A 22,704-nucleotide genomic window follows, 5' to 3' on the forward strand; every position below is an offset into this window, starting at 1 on the left:
GTACACTGGCATTACTAACACCGCCCCTCCCCCACCTAAACCCTCTTTTATCATGGTGCCCCCCTGTCATTTTATCCTGGATCCGCCCCTGGCTCCCATGACTCCAAGCTTATACCAAGGATTTTCAATCTCACACTCAATACACTGGTCTACTTCCCTTCTTTTCTTGACTCACTTCAATCTGGTTTCTATCCCCTCCATTCCACCAGAACCTCAGTAAGGTCAATCATTTTCTCCTCACTACCAAAGCCAATGGTTCTTCTCATTTGTCATCCAGTTGGTCTCCATAGTTTCTCCCTATAATGGTTCATCTCTTATCTCATCAAATGTTACTACAACATCCACTGACACATACCAAGGGAGGCCAGGCAGTTTTCCTTTAGTTGCTCTTAACCCTGTTAACTTCATGTACTGTCAGTATGAATATCCCCTCTTTTGTAGCACAGATGCAATAGTGGCTCTGACCCTAGTTTTATTATTATTATTATTATTATACCTCTAATCCGTGGCACCCTGGGGTGCCTTGGGAGACTTGCAGGGGTGCCTTGGAGTGGAGCTCTAGACTAATTCTAATTATTTATGGCCACATTATTTATGGCCAAACTACTGCTAATGGCCACCAATCATTACATATGTGGACCACCATAAGAAAATCTGGTACTTGTGTAATATCTGGGCACCCGATTTTTTTTATCGGGTCGGAAAAATCAGGTCGATCGCATCGCATGCAACCAAATCACATGCGATGCGATCGACCCGATTTTTACATTGGATCCATTGTTAAAGGGTCCCTGAGACCCGATTTTACATTGGGTCCAATGTTAAATGCCCCCCAGACCCCATTTTTTATTGTATACCCACCCTGTTCATACCCCCACTATCCAAGTGGGCATGGAGTTGATTTTATATAGTGTGGCGAGGGCCACGCTTGCGGGGCTCGCCACGCTTCGGGCTCGGTGGCTCGCTGCGCTCGCATCTAAGTTAAGGCATACAATCAAAAAATCAGGCGCCTAGTTATTACACAAGTACCGAAAATCTTGACCCTAACCACATAATTAAACCTAAGTATTACATATGAAAAAAAACTATTCACTTAATTTTAGATTATTTTTCTACATTTTTAAAAAAGAAACCTTTGACCTAGGGGTTATCTAGGGTGCCGTGATTCCAAGAAGTTTGGGAACCACTGCTCTAATCACTTGTTAATAGATGATATTGACATGGAAATGGCTTAGTACTTTCTCTTTGTTCATGTCATTTCATAACTAAAATCAGAATGCCGAGTGAATTACTGTTATTTTAATATTACTACTACTGTATCTCACAAACCATTTACTTTCCAGGAATTAGCTTTAGCAATGGAGTACGGTGGAAACTCATACGTACCTTTACTGTAAAGTCACTCAAAAGCTTTGGGGTTGGAAAGAAAAGCATTGAGGGGAAGATCCAAGAGGAAGCGCAGTGTTTGGTGGATGAATTTAGGAAATTTCAAGGTACAGTACTGTACAGTATAAAATAAGTATAATGATCTACTTTGAGGACAGCGTGCATAATAGGATATGATTTGTCTACATCAGTTGTTCTCAAGGCAAGTCTACAGTATGTTGGTCGACACAATTAGGTCGACATGGTGAAATGTCGACATGTGTCAATGTCGACATGGGTTAAGGTTGGCGGGACATTAGGTCGGCACAAGCATTAGGTCGACAGTGTCTAGGTCTACAGTCAAAAGGTCGACATAGGGTTTTTCAGTTTTTTACTCAAATGTCGACTGTGTCGACATGGACACAGGTTAAAGTGCATTGCTCGCCATGCTTTGGGCACAGTGTCTCACTGCACTCGGCACACTATTTTATTCTCCCACCACACCCTAGTGGATGGTAGGGCATGAAATACTGCCTGTCAGCACATGTCGGCTCAAAAAACTGAGAAAAACCCCATGTCGACCTTTTGACTGTCGATCTAGACACTGTCGACCTAATGCTTGTGTCGAACTAATGACCTGTCGACCTAAACCCATGGCGACCTAGACACAAATGTACCAAATGTAAATAAATAAATGACCGTATCCCGGTAGGAGGTAAGAAACACTGGTCTAGATACAAAATTTTTCAATTGTACCGGCCCTGTTTTTATTTATCTACTTTCCTTCAGAAACAGCCTTTAATCCATATGACATTTTAAAACTGTTCCATAACTGAATAACAAATTTGCGTTTTTGTTCCAGTTCTTCCCTTGGATCCAGGCAAGAAGCTTATGGACGCCTTCTCCAACGTTATCTGTTCCATTATGTTTGGAGACCGTTTCGAGTATAAGGATGAGCAGTTCACCAAGCTTCTCAGTATTGCAGAGGAATGTTTCCACCTTGTCAGCTCTCGCTGGGGACAAGTAAATAATATGATTGCATGATCTATTATGTGCAGTCAACATATTATGTGTCTTAAACACAAACATCTATTTATTTTACACATGACCTTTTCATATCCAACGTCCTGAACATCTTAGCCATTACATAAACATTTATTTATTATTTATCTATAGATATAGCGCACACATATTCCGCAGCGCTTTACAGAGAATATTTGAACATTCACATCCGTCCCTGCCCTAGTGGAGCTTACAATCTATATTCCCTACCACATGTACAAACACACACACAGACATTCTAAAGTTCATTTTGTGTTGGGAGCCAATTGACCTACCTGTATATGTTTGAAATGTGGGAGGAAACCGGAGTACCCGGAGGAAACCCACGCAAGTACGGGGAGAATATACAAACTCTGCACAATTAGGGCCATGGTGGAAATCGAACCCATGACCTCAGCACTGTGAGGCAGTAATGCTAACCATTACACCATCCGTACTGCTAAATATGGAATTCTCCCTTTAAAACCACATCTCCTGTTGCTTTCTCTGCTAGAGGCCTCACATACAGCCTAGCCCGTGTTGTGCTGGTGGTGGTGTTAGGGTTCTTCTATCCTCTGGCTACTCCTACCAACTCATACAACCAGAACCATCCCTTACATTGTATTATACATTCAAAGTCCATGTTATATGACTCTTCCAACAGGTTCACCTTTGAGTATTTGTCATTTACCGTCCCCCTGACATTCTCAACAAATTTCTGAACAACTTTCCCTCCTGCTTTCTCGCTTCCTGTCTTCAGACATTCCCTTCATTATTTTAGGTGATATCAACATCCCAATTGATATCCCTGCAAAACCCTCTGCCACTAAACTCATTAAACTGACAGAAGGCTAGATGTACTAAGCTTGAAAAGTGATAAAATGGAAAGTGATAAACCACCAGCCAATCAGCTCCTACCTGTCATGTCACAGGCTATGTTTGAAAAATGTCAGGCAGGAGCTGATTGGTGGTTTATTACTCTCCATTATATCACTTTTCAAGCTTAGTACATCTCGCCCATAATCACGTGTTCTCTCCCAGTGGACATCCTCACACTCTGATATGAGTTGGAACTCACTGGATCTTGTCTTCACTCAGTGTTGTGATACTCCCAACACTGTCCAACTCCCCATTCCCCCTCTCTAACCATCACTTGCTTTTTTAATGTATCCCTCTCTTCTCCACTTATTTCTCTTTAGGATAAAATCATTTTGCAAAACATTGAGGCTATTGACACTGATTCCTTATCCTCCCTGTATAATTATTTTCTTTCTATTAGTCCCTTTCTATCCTGCCCTGAAGATGCCACTATAAAATACAATGCCTCCCTAAAGCTGTCCATACATCTACAGATCAATTGTCAGATTGGGCTGGTTGGAACAATATCCTGATAATGGATGAGAGCAAATGACAGTTGACCATTTGCTTTGAAATGCAGGAAAACTGCCAAAAACTGTCATTCAGATATTACCATGTTTTTGTTCTAACCAGTCAGATCTGACAATCGATCTGTAGACGTATGACCACCTCTACTTCTGCTTGTCACTTTGTTGCTTTGGCAACCACTTTTCACCCCCACAGATCAACACCTTAACCCTTGCATTCCGTACTCACCAGATATCTGCAAAAGTGTTCACTTAACTCTGAACAACAGTGTAGGAATCACGCACTAAAGTGGACTTCTTCTATTTCAAATCTATTATCTCACCCCACAGTGCCCTCTCTAAATAGTAGTATTTTAAGAACCTCATCTCCACCCAATCCTTAAACCCCTTGGCTTCCTTTTGTCGCTCCCTCCTTTGCCCACCTCTAGTTTAACTACCCTCATCACTCTCTAGGGAGCACCTGCTGATTTTATTGGGCGATTTTTAATTTATACCATACCCAGTGCGATTGCACACTATTCATTTAAAAATAAAAGTTTTGTATGTTCATATATACCCACTGTAACCAATTATTCATGTTCTAGCGCTCCACCAACCTTTTCCATTGTATTTCCCCTAGGGGTTTGACACCCCCCAGTAGGAGCAGCTTGACAAAACCACCCTATTAGGTGCCTGCTAACTGTTGGCCGCAGTTTTTTTTGTCCTCCTCACTCTCTACTCTTGACTTTTCCACCCACTTCACACCCAAAATTAACTCCATACAGTTGAAGCGCCTCTCAGCCAGAGTCGGGGCTCACTAGAATGCCCCGCTGGTGATCACCGGTTGAGAGGCACTTTATCTGACTGGGACGTGTGAGTGTCTCACACGCACACGCATCCAAGTTTTCGGGTGGCGTGGGACACAAACCCTGCATGTCTCTGCTTCAGGGAGACAGACAGGGTTAGGGGGGGTGCGGAGAATTGGCGGGGATCAACAGACAGCAGCGGGGAGACGGCAGGGACCGACGGGGAGCTCCCCTTCCAGCGGATGGCAATTGGCGGTCTGACCGCCAGATCCCCACTGAATGAGAGCAGCTCCATCTGTATTTCAGGACTTTACATAACACCAGATCCACAAAAACCCACCCTCTCCTTTCTCTGACTACCCCTCCCCATCCTTCCTGCCAACCCTGACTTCCACTATATCTGGAGAGGAAGTCATGGCCCTTATCTGGGCCTCCCCTACCACCACCACCCAACTTGATCCTATCCCTCCTCCACTACCTCTGTCCTTCTGCCTGTTCCCATATCCCCACCTTCTTCTCTCCCCTTCTCATCAATTGTTGTCCCCTTTGCATTTAAGCATGCCCTTGTCTCCCCTACTCATAATAAAACTACCCTCAATCCTAATAGCTTCTGCAGGCATCTCATCGCACAGTACAAAAAGTATGTGCTGCACATACTTTTTGTTCTACATTCGGATCGCATAGCACGCAATTTGCATGTGATTTGATCGCATGTGATCCGATGCGATTTAGTACAAAACGCACGGGAAAAATCACACCATGTATGGGCACCTTAACGCACTCTCTGACCCATGTCTCTCCTCCCTTTTGCCTCCAAACTCCTCAAGCATTTTGTCTACAACCACCATACCGGCTTTATTTTCTCCAATTCCGTCCTTGACTCACTTCAATCTGGCTTCTGTCCTCTTAACTCCACTGAAACTGCCCTCATGAAAGTTTGCAATGACCTTTTTTCTGCCAAATCCAAGTACCACTACTTTGTAACATAGGGTCTAATTCAGAGATGTAATGTACAATACATAAATGTGATCATTATATATGTCTCCAATGTTTTTGGAGCTATAGTACAAATACATGATCCTGTTGATCAATTTTCTTCTTTGTGACTTTACAGCTCCATAGCATTCTTCCAGCAGTTATGAACCACATCCCCGGGCCTCATCACAAGTTAATCACCCTCTCAGAGGAACTGGCTGAATTTATATTAGAGAGAGTGAAGGCCAGCCAGGGGACCTTGGATCCCAGTTCTCCCAGACATTTCATTGACAGCTTCCTCATTAAAATAGAACAGGTATGTTATTCCATATTTAAAGTCATGTCATGGATATACTGTATAATATGTTTTAAGATGGTATATATATTAATGGTGTTTTATGAGTTTGCCCAAATCTCAGCAATGTAATCAGTTTCAAGTACAGTAGATTAAAAATCTGTAATAAAGGTTTAGTATCCTGTATCCAAAATGCTCAGGACCAGGAGAATTTTGGATAACGTATTATTACGTATTTCAAAATATTTTAATATTTCAATTTGAAGTATCTTGCATTTATGCTGTATAAACACATCAAACATCAAATAAATCTATTTTATTTGTTCAAAAAGCAAGGTTTCAAAACATGAAACAAAATGTGTGTACTATCTCAGATATTGAATTTGAATGCCAAGCAATCATTTTATTGTACATAGTGTATATAGTGCCAGTTACATATCATGTCCTCAGTAGTGCCAGTTACATATCATGTCCTCAGTAGTGCTGTTACAGATGTCCCCAGTGAGTTTTTAGCAAAAAAAAATGTTTTTCACTTTCTGGAATGTATGGTTTTTGGAATAATTCGGATAACTGATATTCGAATACGGGATACTCAACCTGTAATCTGCATTTTTATGAAAATTGAATCACCCCACAAATTATTTGACTACACTTTAAGACTTTTTTTAGTAATTTAAAAGTCAAGTGTTTGGAGACCAACATCAATGTAAAGGTGCCCATAAACGGTACAATTGCTGGGTGCGATGAGATGCACGCTCTCATCACACATCTCATTGCACAGCTCAAAAAGCATGTGCTGCACATACTTTTTGTACTAGATCTCATCTCATCTCATTGCATTGCAAAACCTACAGATGCAGCACATTTCATTCAACTCGCGGGCTGGCGATTCCAACGCCAAAGCAGCCATCTCCCGGGGGCATGCATGCACGAGATGCCCACGCGCCCCGATGCGATGGAGCTTCCCGCCACCATCTCCCACCTCCCCACCGCCATTTCCTGTCCCCACCGTCGCCCTGACCCCCCCTAATCCTGGCCATCTCCCTAAAGCGGAGACAGGCAGGGTCCCTCTGCCCAGCGGCCAAGAGACTGGGACTCACATGCGCGTGAGACACACGCGCGTCCCAGTCTGATGGAGTCCCTCTCCGCCGGTTCTCACCAGTAGGGACGTTCTGGCGAGAGCAGAGCAAGCATGAGAGGGGTTCCATCTGTATGCGATGAGATGCGATGCGATATTGTATACAATAATTGTACCGTGTATGGGCACCTCTACTCTTCAGTCTTCACCTTTGCACAACATATAGGCAAAGTCATAGGGGCAACGGAGGCATCTAAGACTCTTTCCTCCTGGCTCAACAACACTTCTGCTTCACCTTCTGGTTCTAAGTATTAACGTCTGGTTACTCAATGACTTTTCTTACCACCATTCATCCTCTTCTACTTTTTTCCCCTTTCTCCAGACTCCCCTCACCCTATCTGCACTCTTCTCCTATTCTATTCCAAACAGGTACTGTACCTTCCGTACATGGTTTCCATCTGCCATTCACTGTATCTGTCCAACATTGTGTAGTACAAGGAAGACATACCATATGAGTGTGCAGAGGAGGCGACCTACATTGAGTAGGTGACCTACATTGGTTGAGACTCTGAACTCTCTCAACCAACTTTATTAGATACTTTAAAGATGTTAAAAAAGCACAGATTGTAATCTCAAGGCCAGTGCCACTAGGTGGGAAGTGTTTAAATTAAACTCTTTAGAGTAAATCATTTTAATTTCCTTAACAATTATATATTAAATGGCCAGATAAATTATTTATTGTTATTATTATTATTATTATCATTATTGTTCTCACTTCATTTTGTCTAAGTCTATTTATAAGGAGTCGCTAAAACTAACTGAGTAATGTATACCGGTATTACAAGTAGGTCACCATTTATTGAGACTATAAAATACCTGTTTTTATTCATATGAATTGAGAACAATACATTTTATTTGTTGCTTTTTAATCAATATGTTATTGGTATTTCCTTATATACTGTAAGATTCTGTGCTGCTAGAACCTTATTTTGTTTTCTGTTATTTTGTATATCTTAGTACAAGTGAATGGCTGAACAGCGGCCACTTGTATACTTAAAGATAGGTCTATAATATAGTAAGATGTTGATATGGAAGTTTTCTTCAGGGTGCAGTAACAGACAAACAAAAACTCACCTACTGTATATATCTGCCGGCGGTGGGAGGAGACACGGATGGTCCGTTTGGGATACTTACAGTTGGGACTCGAACGTCGGACATCAGGATGCCAACTACATCTCATGAATTGGTCCAGACGTTGGTCCCTGTTCCACTTGTCATGCTCCCCTGGGAGCGATGATGAGCAACTGCGCATGTGCAGCCGTCTGGTGTGAGCAAGCCCGGCAAATGGCTTGTTCTCCATCCCGTTCGCACCTAGCAGTGGGGGTGGGGGGGCATGGGTCAGTGACGAGGGGCTGGAATGCCCAGCATTTCATGGGTGTTTCCATGGCAATTCACCCATGACAAGGGTTTAGGTGCTTAGATCAGTGAGCGCTGTAGAAATCATTTGATGGTCGGCGTATGCAAGGATGCGAATGGATGTCAAATGTCACATACAGTATGTCAATTTAATACATGACACTATTTGGAGACCTCACTGATGTCTTTGCAGGAGAAGAATGATCCCAATTCAGAATTCAATATGAGGAACCTCTTGGTAACAACCCATAACCTGTTTCTAGCAGGAATAGAAACGGTGGCTACTACACTGCGCTGTGCACTACTTATCTTACTGAGATACCCGGAGATACAGGGTAAGTAGGTAGTACACCCATTACAAGTAGCAACACCCACTGAGGCTGAGGCAGATTTAAATATACACCTGAAATCAGGCACATGTTGGACGATGAAGAGTCATGTGTATTTAGAGGTGGAACTATGCTGTATAACACGGTGGTCTCATATGGGCAAAGTTCAGTTCCTGCCAATGAGGTCTATGAAGAAGTGGATGGAGAAAAAATAAAGCGGCTGTCTGGAGGCGTGTCCTTTGCATATAGTGTAGATCAGGTGCTTGCCGATGATGACTAGTAACAAACCAAAGGCCCCGGCCCACTGTGGCAGGAGTCACAATGTACAACTGGTTGGTACATTGAACATGTGCAGGATCCAATCCAGTGCTGGTCCCATTCGGATGCAGTAGGGCTGCAGACATCAAGTGATTGACAAACTGCAGTCATATTGGGACAGGGAGGGGGTGGTCACGGCAACCGACTTTGTTAGGCATGCATGGGGTTAATATCTGCAAAGCAGGATTTAGTAGCAGTCTTTTGAAAGATGTGTAGACTTTTGGACAATAGGGGAGAGGAGGTAAAGACAAAGAGAAAAGATAAAAGACAAAGAGACACAATGACTATATATATGAAAAAATGAATGAATATATGAAAACATTTATGAAATAGAAATAAGAGGGAGATATTTGTCAGCAAGCCTATGGAAATACATCACAGTATCAAGCAGAATCTATCTAGTATTTTATGTTTCTTACCTAGGGGGGGGGGGGGGCAGTACTGTTGCAGTTTGTATATTTCAGATGTTATTTAGTTCAATGGCGTCATTTAGGCCATTCGGGACCATTGTTCCCAACTGGAAAATCCAGTAGGCCTCTCTTGTGCATATTAGCCCAAATCTGTCTCCACCTCTTTGGGTAAGTTTAATATGTTCTATTGCTCTAATGCGTATGTTGTTTAATGCATTGTTGTTGACAGTGGGATATATGTTTCGATAGAGGATGAGTTTTTATTCCTGCTAGTATGTTACGCCTATGTTCCAGGTAACGAGTATGTAAGGTCCTCGTGGTGCGGCCAACGTATTGAAGGCCACACCCACAGTCTATTAAATAAATAACGTATGTAGTCTTATAGTTCAAAAACTCCTTTATTTTATATATATTTTAATTGTGGAAGGACTTGAATTCCGTGCTCTTCTGTTCCCAATACATACATGTTTGACATTTACTGTTCCCACATTTATGAAACCCTATTGGAAGATTTGATAACCAATTTTTATTTTCTTTAGCATTTTCCTGTGTGTTCTTTCCTTTTTATTATTAAAATGACTGCTTACTAACTTAGATTTTAAATTTTCTCCCTTTCTAAAGATTACTTAATTTTTTGTTCCTAAGACGTCTTTTAGTAAATCGTCCTGTTTCAAAATGAACATATTCTTATTAATAATTTTCTGAATTTTGTGTGCACAATTATTATATTGCGTTATGAATGCTACGTTTCTATCTTCTGATTCTGTTATACATTGTTTCTTTTTAGATGTTGTAGTTTTAAGAAGATTCTCTCTATTTATCTTTGTAACTTCACTGTATGCTTTTTGGACTAAATTTTGTGGGTATCTTTGCTCTACAAAAGACTGCATTATATTTTCTGACTGTTTTTGAAAAGCTGCTTCTGAAGAGCAGTTTCTCTTTATTCTTACTAGCTGGCTTTTCGGAATGTTGTTTTTCCAGCTCTTCGCATGTGCACTATCAAATTTTAGGTAACGGTTCTGGTCGACTGATTTTACATATGTTTCAGTTTCTATGTTGTTGTCCCTAATGGAGAGCGCAATATCCAGGAAGTTAATGGTGGAGGTTCTGTGAGTGAAGGTGAAGTGAAGGCCATAATTATTAATATTTAAATTTTTAGTGAATTGATTAAGTGAGTTTACATCTCCATCCCAAATTATAAATAAATCATCTATATACCTGCCATAGAGGACCAGGTTCCCCCCGAGCTTGTTCCCCCACACATGTTCCTCCTCAAAGGCACCCATGTATAGGTTCGCGAAACTCGGGGCGAACCTAGTCCCCATGGCAGTCCCCCGTGTCTGCAAATAATAATGTGAATCGAACAAAAAATAATTGTGCTCCAAAATAAACATGATAGCTTGTGTAACAAGGTCACGTAGAGGGTCCGAAATCTCATCATCTGTTTCTAAGAATTGTTTAATTACCTCTACCCCCTGTTTTGGGGGGATATTTGAATAGAGGGCTTCCACATCGCAGGTTAGCAGATGGTAACCCTCTTTCCATTTAATTTATTTTACTTTGTTGAGAAAATGTTTGGTGTCTCTAATATATGATCTCAGGCCCTCCACGTGACCTTGTAAATAATGGTCTACAAATTGTGATAAATTATTTGTGAGGGACCCAACACCTGAAGTTATAGGGAGACCGAGTGGTGAAACAAGTGATTTGTGAATCTTTGGCAAATAATAAAAAGTGGGAGTCATAGGATGCATGTGAAAAAGAAAATTAAATACCTCCTTGGATATTGCGCCCTTCACCAGGGCCAAATCTCCAACATGTCTCTCATTTCTTGTTGATACCTTACCGTAGGGTTATTTTCTAGGCGTTTGCAAAATTTGGGATCTTGCAGTTGTCTATAACACTCCTTGACGTAGTCATTTGTGTTAAGCACAACTACGCTACCGCCTTTATCGGCCATTTTTATCGTTATCTGATGGTCTGTATACAACTGTTTGAGTGCTCTGCGTTCTTTGGGGTTTAAATTGTCCTGTGGTCTTTGTGTTTCAACTTTTTTGCATATGATATTAAATTGTATAAGTGTTGTTTTATGGAAACTCTCTATATGGGGTCCTTTATATTGAAGTGGGTAAAAGTTTGATTTTCTCTTGAATTTGGACAGTCTACCATAGTCATAAACTTTTACCGGTAAGGAGGCTGTATCATCTAGATTTAGTTCTCAATTGGATTCTCTTTCTAATGATTCCAGCATTTTTAGAGCATTGGAATCTTCACTGTCTAGAATTACTGGAGTGGTATCTAGATCTTTATTTTTAAGTGCCTTACATGCGAAGTACATTTTCCGACTAAGTGTACGGGTGAACTGGTTCAAGTCAAAAAACAACTTAAATAAATTTGGTTTTGAGACTGGCGCAAAGTTTAGTCCTCTTTCTAGAATTGATTTCTCTTCATCTGAAAGTTTTTTACTTGACAGATTGAAGATTCCTTTACTATTAGATGTTATCTGATGCACTGATTTTTTAGGGGTGCTAGTAGTATCCTTAGTGCTGGGAGTGCCAGATGTGTCGGCAATCCAGGAGTGACGGCTATGTCCTTAGTGCGGGTTTTCCCGGCAGTGTCGGCAGTGTGGGGGGACATCGGTGTCCTTAGAGCAGAAGTCCGGCTGTGTCAGCAGTGCAGGGGTGCTAGTGGTATCCTTAGTGCTAGGAGTGCCAGAAGTGTCGGCAATACAGGAGTGACGGCTATGTCCTTAGTGTGGGTTTGCCGGCAGTGTCACCAGTGTGGGAGGGTAGCATGTCCTCAGAGAAGGGTCAGCAGTGCAGGGGTGCCAGTGGTATCCTCATTGTCAGGGCAGAGGGGACATACGAATTGCAGGTCAGATCACCCTGGATTTCCAAAGTTCGCGAGGGCTTGGTTCACTGAGTATCGGGCGCGTTAATCTCTACTGCAAACATTTATTTTACAGCTAAGCTTCATGAAGAGATTGATCGAGTTATTGGACAAGATCGAGGTCCAAATTTTGATGATCGGACACAAATGCATTATACACAGGCGGTGATTCACGAGGTTCAAAGGTTTGGTGATGTTCTTCCTCTGAACTTGCCACATATGGTTACAAAAGATACCGAGTTTAGAGGATACCTGATCCCCAAGGTCTGATATGAACCTCTTATTGTTTGTTTTCCCTGTAGCCTGTATTCAACCTTTACTGAAATTGCTAAAAAAAGAAAATCTGATTTTATTTCTAGAAGCCATCCAATCTGTCAAAGTAAGATAATACAGAGTGTGGATCACCCTCACATGTTTCTCTTTTTAAGGGATTGGCTTTGGTCTTAAAAAAAAATTGTTTGGAAGGTTACTCCATTGGAAATGGCAATTTCCTTGTTCTTAGAAAAATTGGGAAGATGGACTAAAAATCTTTTTCTGCTTGATATAAATATCCAGAATAACTTCCAGAGCTGTCTGACAATCCGCACGTGAGGAGGCACATTATACTTGTGGCAGCATCGGAGCAATTATTTACAGTGCTGAATGAATAGGCAAAATGATAAATATCTTATGTAACGATTTACACACATTTTTACATTGAAGGGTTTAAGTAACATTTAAAAAAGTTAATATAATATTGTTAGTTTCTTTATTATCTTTTGTCTTAAAATGCTACATAGAGATTTTTTTTCCAGACAATATTATTATTCAGTAATATTGAATTTTCCAGAGTAAAGTGAATCTATAATCAGTTGCATCTGGGATACTGCACTTTTCCATACTTGCCTACCCTACCAGAATGGCTGAGAGAAGCCAGAAAATTGGGATCCCCCTCCTGCCCCCCCCTCCCCAGAATGGTGGGCAAGCCTTGCACATGCCCCAGCCTCTGCATCTCCCCCACTTTTCCATTTAAATACCCCGATTTGCTGTTCCAAAATGGCAGTCGCAAAATGGCGCAAGTGGCATCATTTCAAAACATTAACATGCAAATCGCTGTATTTGTTGTACTGGAGGAGCGGCTCCATATGTATGTCATCAAGTCCCACCCCCCATCGCACCATCCACCAGTCCACGCTTTCGCCAGCTGGTGAACGGGGCACGTGCACGACAGAGCGGCTCCATCTGTATGTCATCAAGTCCCACCCCCCATCGCACCATCCACCAGTCCACGCTATCGCCAGCTGGTGAACGAGGCACGTGCATGACAGAGACGCTCGTGCACCCCATTAGCGGCAATGATTGCGCAAGTGTGTGAGACGTTTGCACGCCTACGCTCGCTGGGCCCAACCTCCTCCAGCAGCCGCCAGATACTGATATCTGGCACACTAGCGGCAAGGGGGAGAGCCGCTCAATCTGTAGATATCAGTCCCCGCCCCCTTTAAATTCATCTGATAGCCTCCTCTATGGGATCCTCCCGGAGAGGAAAAGGAAAACGTAACTATGTATCACCATTACCAATTTTTGCTATTATCTATATTTATCAGTGGCTGCAAAACCTGGGCTGCATTCCCGAACATTTAGTGCAGGGTGGAGAAAATTTTAGCACATATAAACATACATGTTATCAAGTATGTAATATATGCACTTACTGGTTCCCCCAGGGGATTGGGTGTGCCGAGTGTATCTGGCGCCATGCATCAATCTAAGCCCTCCCCCATACTCCTGTGTTCTAGTTTCACAGGAGTATGAGGGTGGGCTTGGGAGTGATTCGGGAGTTGGTTCACAGTCATGGAGCAGGTGACTCCCGAGTGATACCCAGTTGCAGCTAGCCACTGTCTGTATGCGTCTATCCACGGTTCTGGGCATGTACAGTGCAATGTAATATATGCTTTCAAAATAGCATAATAATGCCTCTGCTTCAGTCCCTTAGTCAATTTTATTTTAAAATGGTATTTAATGATGCTTCATATATAGATGAATGGCTCAAGGCTACATTAATTAATATCCTATTCCCACAGGGCACACATATCTACCCTCTGCTCTGCACCGCTCATCGTGACCCAAAGCATTTCTCTACTCCATACAAATTCAACCCCAACCACTTCTTGGATGATGATGGCAAGTTCCAAAAGAATGATGCCTATATGGCTTTCTCATTAGGTAAGGCTCTTTCTTCATAACAATCAGAATCTCAGGGTTAACAGCGTGAAACATATCATCTAGCTCATCATCTGACAAAGTAGGTTCCCTCAACCTACTTCTTTACATTAGTTCTCTCATGTGTATATATATATATATATATATATATATATATATATGTATATGTAGAAAAAAAACAGAAAGCGCACAGGTGAGCTAGTATAAAAGTACCAAATTTACTATAATAACAGGCTCACATACATGTAAGTTAGAGTATGCAGGTATGCAGTAATATAAAAACCAGCACGGCAGAAGTCCACAAGCAATGAACGGCACGGCTGCTTGGCTTCAGCGGCTGTAAGCGGAGGACCCGGAGACGTCACAGCGTCGGCAGCTTGTCATCAACGTCAACCAAGGAATGCCCCAACGCGTGACTTCGTTCACGCCTCCTGACGAAGTCACAAGCTGCCGAAATGCGTTGGGGCGTTCCTTGGTTGACGTTGACGTTGATGACAAGCTGCTGACGCTGTGACGTCTCCGGGTCCTCCGCTTACAGCCGCTGAAGCCAAGCCGCCGTGCCGTTCATTGATTGTGGACTTCTGCCGTGCTGGTTTTTATATTACTGCATACCTGCATACTCTAACTTACATGTATGTGAGAGAAAAGGGGTGATTGGAGTGCGCAACCTATTGTCTCTATGGTCACATATATAACATGTACCACCCAGTTTGTCCAGTCAATACTCAGAAGTCCTTTCTGAAGGTGATTTCTGTATGTCCAATATTGAGTTTGTTCGCAGTAATCATGCAATTTTCATTTTTGAAAAAACTTTTTTATTTCAAAAAGCAACCCGACGCGTTTCGTCTTTACGACTTCATCAGGGGTACAACCGATGTATGATCATATAAATGACAATCCATACAGTAAGTATTGCCGATTAAAGTGGATTTTAATGTATCAATATGGTATTGTGGGTATAGCCAACCTTTTTCAAAAAGTTGGATATTCAAAGATGGTGGGTGATTAATCGGTCACCAGTTTTGGATCTATTTTAGATCAGTTGGATGTTCAAAATTGGAGGGTGATTAATCGGTCACCAATTTGGATCAATATAGTATTGTGGGTGTAGCCCACCCTTTTACAGATAGTTGGGTATTCGCTGGTTGGTGGGTGATCAATCGGTCACCGGCTTGGATCAGGGACTCTTCCAAATGAATGCCTCCTCCTTGCTCGCTCTGGTGTATATCATGTATGTGAGCCTGTTATTATAGTAAATTTTGTACTTTCATACTAGCTCACCTGTGCGCTTTCTGTTTTTTTTCTACATGTTTCCTTATTCCGGTGTTTTGTGAAACACCAAACGGAATACAGCTGCACTGCATGTATATCTGAATACTGACAGACCCTTTCCATCCTGGGACTCTTCAGCGCATTTATGGACCATCTGTATGTATATATATATATATGTATATATATATATCACAAATATCCACTATAAACTCAACTCAGTCAGCAACAGATGGTTTTCTAATAGAACTCCTTTCATACAATTCATATTTTTCAAACATTTGTGCAACTGTATTTTTTAAAGACATACTGTATGTAGTGAATATATAAATCATTCCAAAGCCTCTCATTATAGTTTTCTCTATGAATCAGAGCTGTGGAGTCGGTAGATAAATGTCCCGACTCCGACTCCTCGTACTTCTGACTCCGACTCCTCAACTCCGACTCTGACTCCTCTGTATTAATATGCGAATGTATTTGATACATTCCTTGAAGGAAAGAAAGGCAACATACATATACTTACTACAGAAACTAGAGGCTGGGAAGCCAACAGTCTACTGTATTGAACAGTTTAAGCAAAGGACAAACACAATGAAAACAAAGTTTTATTAATTTTTTTATTCATTAAATGGCTGGATAGTAGCAGTAGGCATAAACATCAGGAACAGGAACTTTACCAGTTTAAAGATAAAAAACACATTATTTGGTTGTTTTGGGAACAAAAACAAAGCTTATCTATATGAACTAAAATCAAACTCTGTAAAACCTAGAAATGGTTTATATTAATCTTTAAATGTAGTTATAGGCTTAGCAAATGTATAGATAGACAGTTTCTTCCAGAAACATGTACACATGTCTACCCTCATACAGACAAGCAGGCATGCAGGTTTTAAAATAAATATAAACACTAACAGTTGAATCCAAGAAGTTGTTCCATCAAGTCCTTCTAAGCTCTACTAGCTATAGAGAAGAATCTTCACTCAATAGGAAAGGTTCAGAAGTGTGGAGCATGAGTTCCGCATGCTTTGTGACGACAACAAAAATCAACGAGCCACAATCTCCGCTGGTTTGCTTGCTCGTCACCATTCAATTCATGGACACAAGGAATGATTTCTTTACCGAATCGTTACTGGCGACTAAAAATGGTGCCTGTACATCAATATGAACCAGCGTGAGGAATGGCTTAGCAAAGGTAAACAAACGACCCCGCGCATGAAACAAGATCTTCATCCGCGTAAAAAGATGCTATGCGTATGGTGGGAGAGCTTGGTTGAATGAATTTTTCGAGTCTACACCAGGTGATTTCTACCAACGAGGTATTGAAAACCTTATTGAACGTTGGAAATAAGTTGTAAACTACAAGGGAGAATACATTTATAAGTATTGGTGCTCCGAATTGTGCGTTGCGTGCCATATAGTGAAGCACATGAAAAGCATGCTTTTTCACGGTCACTTAACGTGTTCGTTTTGCGGCTACGTGAGGCACTGCATGCATTGGTCTTTATTCTTACAGTAGAGAAGTCATTAATTATAATTTTCGGAGTCGGTGCATTGTTTGCCGACTCCGACTCCAGGTACTCGAAATTTTCTTCGACTCCTCGACTCCGACTCCACAGCTCTGGAATTAACATTTCTATCCACGCCAAATGATATACAAAAAATTATTTGTTTGGAAATATTTTAAACCCGCCTCAAATTCCCTTCCCAATAGAAAGATTTTGTATGTACAGGCCGACTGATAAGGAAGCTATCTCTCAATTATATAATTCTATATTGACGCAAGAACCTTCCACTTTGGAATCACGTGAACGAGCCTGGGAACAGGACTTGGGACAACATCTTGATAGTGAGGAATCTCCAAATGCTCCATAAGGGTGGCTATTTGTGAAAAATCATTGGTGCCTAGTCCCAGAACGTCTTCATCTTATGTATCCTAATTCGTCCAACCTATGTTGGAGAAACTGCGGACTGCAAGGCACATTTGACCACATTTGGTGGTCATGCCCAGTAATTGCGTCTTATTGGTCAATGATGAGTTGTCTTCTCTCTCGCAATATTGTTCTCCCTTAGGGCGGGATGTATTAAAATACATCGCAGCCCTTCGCCGCCCCCCCCGCCGCGATGCTGACGCATATGTACTAACACGGAGCCCCCCCGTGATACCTGGAATGTGGTGTGCGGGGGGTCTCTGTCACCTCCCTGCCGCCACGCTCTCCCCTCACGCCGGGGACAGCTATGCATGCTGTCCCCGGCGCTTCCTTCTCCCCCTGCAGCCGGAAGGATGTCCAGCTGCTTCACTAGGGGGAGGCAGGGCTTACCTTCCGGGGTCCAGGAGGACCCTTCAGGAAGGTAAGCCAGAGGGGGGGTCGGCGAGGCGGCGGGTTTGCGTCGGCGGGCGGCGAAAAGAAGTCCATAGGCTTCTATAGGGTATCGCCACCCAAAGGTGGCGATACCCTTCAGTGCGGTATCATTTTTGATACATTGGAAAATGCGGTAAAACTGGGGTTTTACCGCATTTTCCATTTGATACATCTCGCCCTTAACCTCCTACATCTGCCAATTTTCTTCTTTGCAGCCCCATTGAACACATTCCCAAAGAGGCTAAAAAACTTCTTCATATAACCTGCGCAGCTGAAATATCAATTAACATGCACCTGGAAACTTCCCTCTACTCCCAGTCGACAAGAACTGTTAAAGAACTGTTTGGTTCATAACAAAAGTGGAGTACATCTCGATCTTTCAAAACAATACAATCAAAAAATGTCACTGCTTATGGCTCCCCTGGTACACTGTTGATTATATTTATATGTACTGTATATGTACAACAAGTTGAATCATTTACGCAATGAAAGGTCTTACCTCATTTATTGAGCCATCCTGCTATTTTGTAAAATTAATTATTCATTTAACTTATTTATTTCTGTGAACTTACTTATTTTTTTTACAGGAAAACGGATCTGCCCTGGGGAGAGCCTGGCTCGAATGGAACTTTTTATTTTCCTTACCACCATTTTACAGAACTTTAAACTGACTTCGAAGACTAAATTCACAGAGTCCGATATTGCTCCAAGAATGGCCGGGTTCTTAAATGGCCCGATCAACTATGAGCTATCATTTGTACCTCGCTAGAGGTGATGTACACTGAACATTCAAGTACAGTATTGTGACGGCTCAAAGGTACTTGAAGCCAGTACTGGTAATGGAAATCTTTTTCTTCATCAAGCTTATGCTAAAGTAACACAGAAGTATCCTGCAGGAGCTGGATGAAGACTGTATATTAATACTTCAAGACACCGGTGTAGTAACCATAGCAAATCATGGCTTCAGGAGGCCTTACTAATCAACAGTACAGTAAATGTAAACCAGTGCCAAGGGGATTTGTCAAAATAGGTATAAAAATTGCCGAACAAACTTGTTTTTTTATTAACCCATTTGAGTGCCAATGTCTCGGTGAGAGATCCTCAAAATATTTGTTAAAAATGACAGCGCCGCTCACAGCGACTGTTCTTTTTTCGAGTGCGATATTTAACTAAACTTCAATTATTTGACTTGGTTTTAATTGTATTTATTTATACTAAAAGAACAGTCGCTCACAGCAAAATTGGCACTCAAAGGGTTAATAAAGGACTCCTTTATCCTGTATGAGAGATTAAAACACAGGATAAAATGAGTGTTTTACATGACAGTTGGGATCTGAGTGCCTGGTTGTTTATCACTATCCATTTTATCACTTTTTGAAGCTTGATACATCTGGCCCTCAGTGAGGCCTGTAGTTTAGTTGCCATTCGAGCTGTAAGACACGCCACTTCGCTCAAGCTTTGCTTCATCTAACCAATGTACAGCTGTAACCATTATTCCTTCAATAAACCACTCCACTGGTTAAGCAACTTGGCTGTTCATTGTCGAAGGTCATTCACTTGTATGTACAGAAATGTTGCCACATTATTTAACCTGTATTGGCGATAATTCAGACTCCACTATAGTATTATTATTAGTATTATTCTTATTATTGTGGTTGTTGCTGCTGCTATGGACTTCGACAAGCTTACCTGGCAGGCAGTTTTTACTCAGGCAGTGGGCAGAGTACCATCATTTGAAAACCTAGATGAACCAATTACGATATCCCGGCAGTGGATATGCCGGCAGCTAAAAGACCGACCCCGGCATTCAGATACAGAGAATACCCACAGGATCTCTGCACATACCATATCCCTCTCACCCTACCACCCTAGCTCTCCTTTAGAGCAGCCTAAACCTACCCCCTCATCCTTAGCCTAACCATAAGTCTCCCCACTAGTACCTAAACCTAAATGCTCCGGATCCCGGCTGGCGGTATTCCAGCGTTGGCATCATGTTGTTTTCAAGATGCCGGTGTTCTGACCCATCCCCCAATACTTCACACTGCCATAATCAATAGTATATACTTCGAAGGGCTACCTGTCCCTTAATTCTATATATCAATTTATATAGTTTCTAGCATGCACTCTGGTAGGATTGCTCAGTTTAAACACTGAACAAAGGTGACAAATGTAACTATGTAGATCAAAGGCGTATAAGAGCCGCCTACACACCATAGAATTAAAAATAAATATTTTTTCAACATTACAGTTCTTATATACTATATTTTATATAGTATATACAGTACATAGTATATATATATATATATATATATATATATATATATATATATATATATATATATATATATATATATTATGAAGCAGACAAATGTCCCTCTTTCCAATATTCAAATAGCTTGTCCACATCACCTGGTAGGTATCTTACTTACTAGTGAGTGATAAAAGATAAGTACATCAAGGTTTCTTTCCAAAACAACACTGAAAATGAAATACAAGCTAATCCTCAACTCATAATTTTATGGGGTGAAGTCCTTATATAAAGGTTTCTTTGGTGTTGTCCCTTACTGTAGGAACCTTAAACTCTTAACATTACCCACCAAGGGTAAAAAAAAAATGGATGTGTGAATGCAATTATGTAAAAAAAAGTGTATTTACTAAAGAAAAAGGCTAATAAAATCTAACGATACAATTTTTCCCCCCAACTAAATAAATGGGATTAACAGTCCACAAAAAGTTCCATTCCAAGAGGTTAGGTGGAATGTCAATTACACTTGCATCGAAGGTGAGGACAAACAGTTAAACAAACTGCTAGACATACCTTCAGAGGTAGAAAGTTGACTGTCCAATGTTCCCAATGGATCACACTCCACATTCGACATGGGTAAAGGTAACTCTTTTTCAAGTGGTGCAAAATGTATGCTTACAATGGTTGCACAGAATAATTAATTGTAATATATAAAGTAAACAATAAATATGATTAGAACACACATTATAACATACATTTATATTAAAAAGACTACCATATTAAGCCACGTCAAGAGAAACAAACACATTCATATTTTAACCACAAACCATATGTGTAACAGTAATGCTATAGTAAATCTAAGTTTTTGCATACTATACAGTATATCCAAGTTAATGCAAATCATCATAAGCGGTTACTATACACTTGGCAAACCTCCAGAAACTGTATGCTTAGAACAATGGTGCTAACGAGGGCTAGATTGAGGAAAAATTCCTTTGTATGCAAATATATACTTCTGCGCGCCCTGGCGCACTTGTACATAAAAAAAGGAGGTGTGGGCTCATGTAGTTGTAGTTCCCATCACACATTACGCTCTTAGCACCTGACCCTAACACTTAGTGCCTAGCACTACCACCCCACATCCTAACCCTAACAGCCTCTATACTGCCACACTCACACACAAAATACATACAGGTACATACATACATGTGCATACATGTATCCCTAGCGCAGGTCAGCCCTCTTGTCCAATAGTCATCCAGGATTTAAGCAAAATGTAAAAACAATGAGATTCCTATCCAGCGCACTTTACATACAGTTGCTTGCCTGAAAATTGTTCTTACAAATTTTAACTTATTACATAGTATGAATTGCTGTATACATCTCAAGCATGTGATTCTGACAAACTAGTGTTCTCCATTGCATCATGAAGATTTATTTCAGACATAAATGAATCTACCAATACCCCACACTTACCCCTAAGAATTCAACCAAGTGTTCCATTACTCTTGTTCATGTTTTGAGGGTTACTGTCAGGCTTTCTACCAACCCACTGGAACATACCAACAATTTCTTGAACTTTCAGTGCCCAGTTCCCTGAGATCCTCTTCATTGTAATGGGTTATGTCAATATCCCTCCTGGTAATCTACATGTCTCCATTTACCTGTAAACCATTGTAGCAATCTCTTTTACTCCTTTAAAAGGACTCTCTCCTTGCTCATTGTGATGGCCACTGCCATTATCTAACAAGCTTCATATTACCCACAGAATTATCAGTTCCATTATCAACATTTACTGTATGAAGGCATACAGTATGTGCAAAGCAGAATATCATTGGCATAAATCTTAATTTTCTCAGTATACAGTTCACTACTGTCAATGGCGTGTGTGTACTGTCTTTATTTTACAGGAACACTATACTGTATGTAGCAGTGGGCATTTAACGTCCTGCATGCTGGTATTTCAGCGGTCTTTTGGGGGAATTTACTAAGATGGGAGTTCTATTTTACATAGGAATCTACTTCTCATTTATATAGCACCTTCTAGAAGATACTAGATAGTGTCTTAATGGTTGCCCATGGCAACATCCCATCTGAAATAGAACTCCCAGCTTAGTAAATTTCCCCCTTTGTATCATTGCAGGTTATTCACTGGAATTTTCTTAAAATTTCAATAAAATCTAAAAACTTGGGGTGTTCTAAAACTTTTGATTGGCAGTGTATAGGTCTAAAATATTTACTTAAAATGCTATTATAGATTACATGGAAGGGTTTCCTCAAATAATAAGCTTGAGATGTAGAGTACTATAAGTTTAGACAGACATTTATAAATTCTGGGCATTAAAAAA

At 41.1% G+C, this 22,704-nt stretch overlaps 1 protein-coding gene across 1 annotated transcript in view; it reads left to right on the top strand.

Annotated features, from left to right (window-relative positions):
• The window catches only part of LOC146035945 (cytochrome P450 2G1-like), a 43,507-nt gene extending 23,746 nt beyond the window's left edge, over positions 1 to 19,761 (top strand). Inside the window, exons 3-9 of the mRNA XM_083159666.1 lie at positions 1,344 to 1,493; positions 2,228 to 2,388; positions 5,691 to 5,867; positions 8,534 to 8,675; positions 12,363 to 12,550; positions 14,344 to 14,485; positions 18,699 to 19,761. Of these exons, the coding sequence (XP_083015792.1) occupies positions 1,344 to 1,493; positions 2,228 to 2,388; positions 5,691 to 5,867; positions 8,534 to 8,675; positions 12,363 to 12,550; positions 14,344 to 14,485; positions 18,699 to 18,880 (1,142 nt within the window). The 3' untranslated portion in view covers positions 18,881 to 19,761. The remainder of the gene's footprint in view (positions 1 to 1,343; positions 1,494 to 2,227; positions 2,389 to 5,690; positions 5,868 to 8,533; positions 8,676 to 12,362; positions 12,551 to 14,343; positions 14,486 to 18,698) is intronic.
• The last annotated feature ends 2,943 nt before the right edge of the window (positions 19,762 to 22,704 follow it).

This window comes from Crinia signifera, chromosome 9 (assembly GCF_055691185.1).
Source record: "Crinia signifera chromosome 9, ASM5569118v1, whole genome shotgun sequence".
NCBI lineage: Eukaryota > Metazoa > Chordata > Amphibia > Anura > Myobatrachidae > Crinia > Crinia signifera.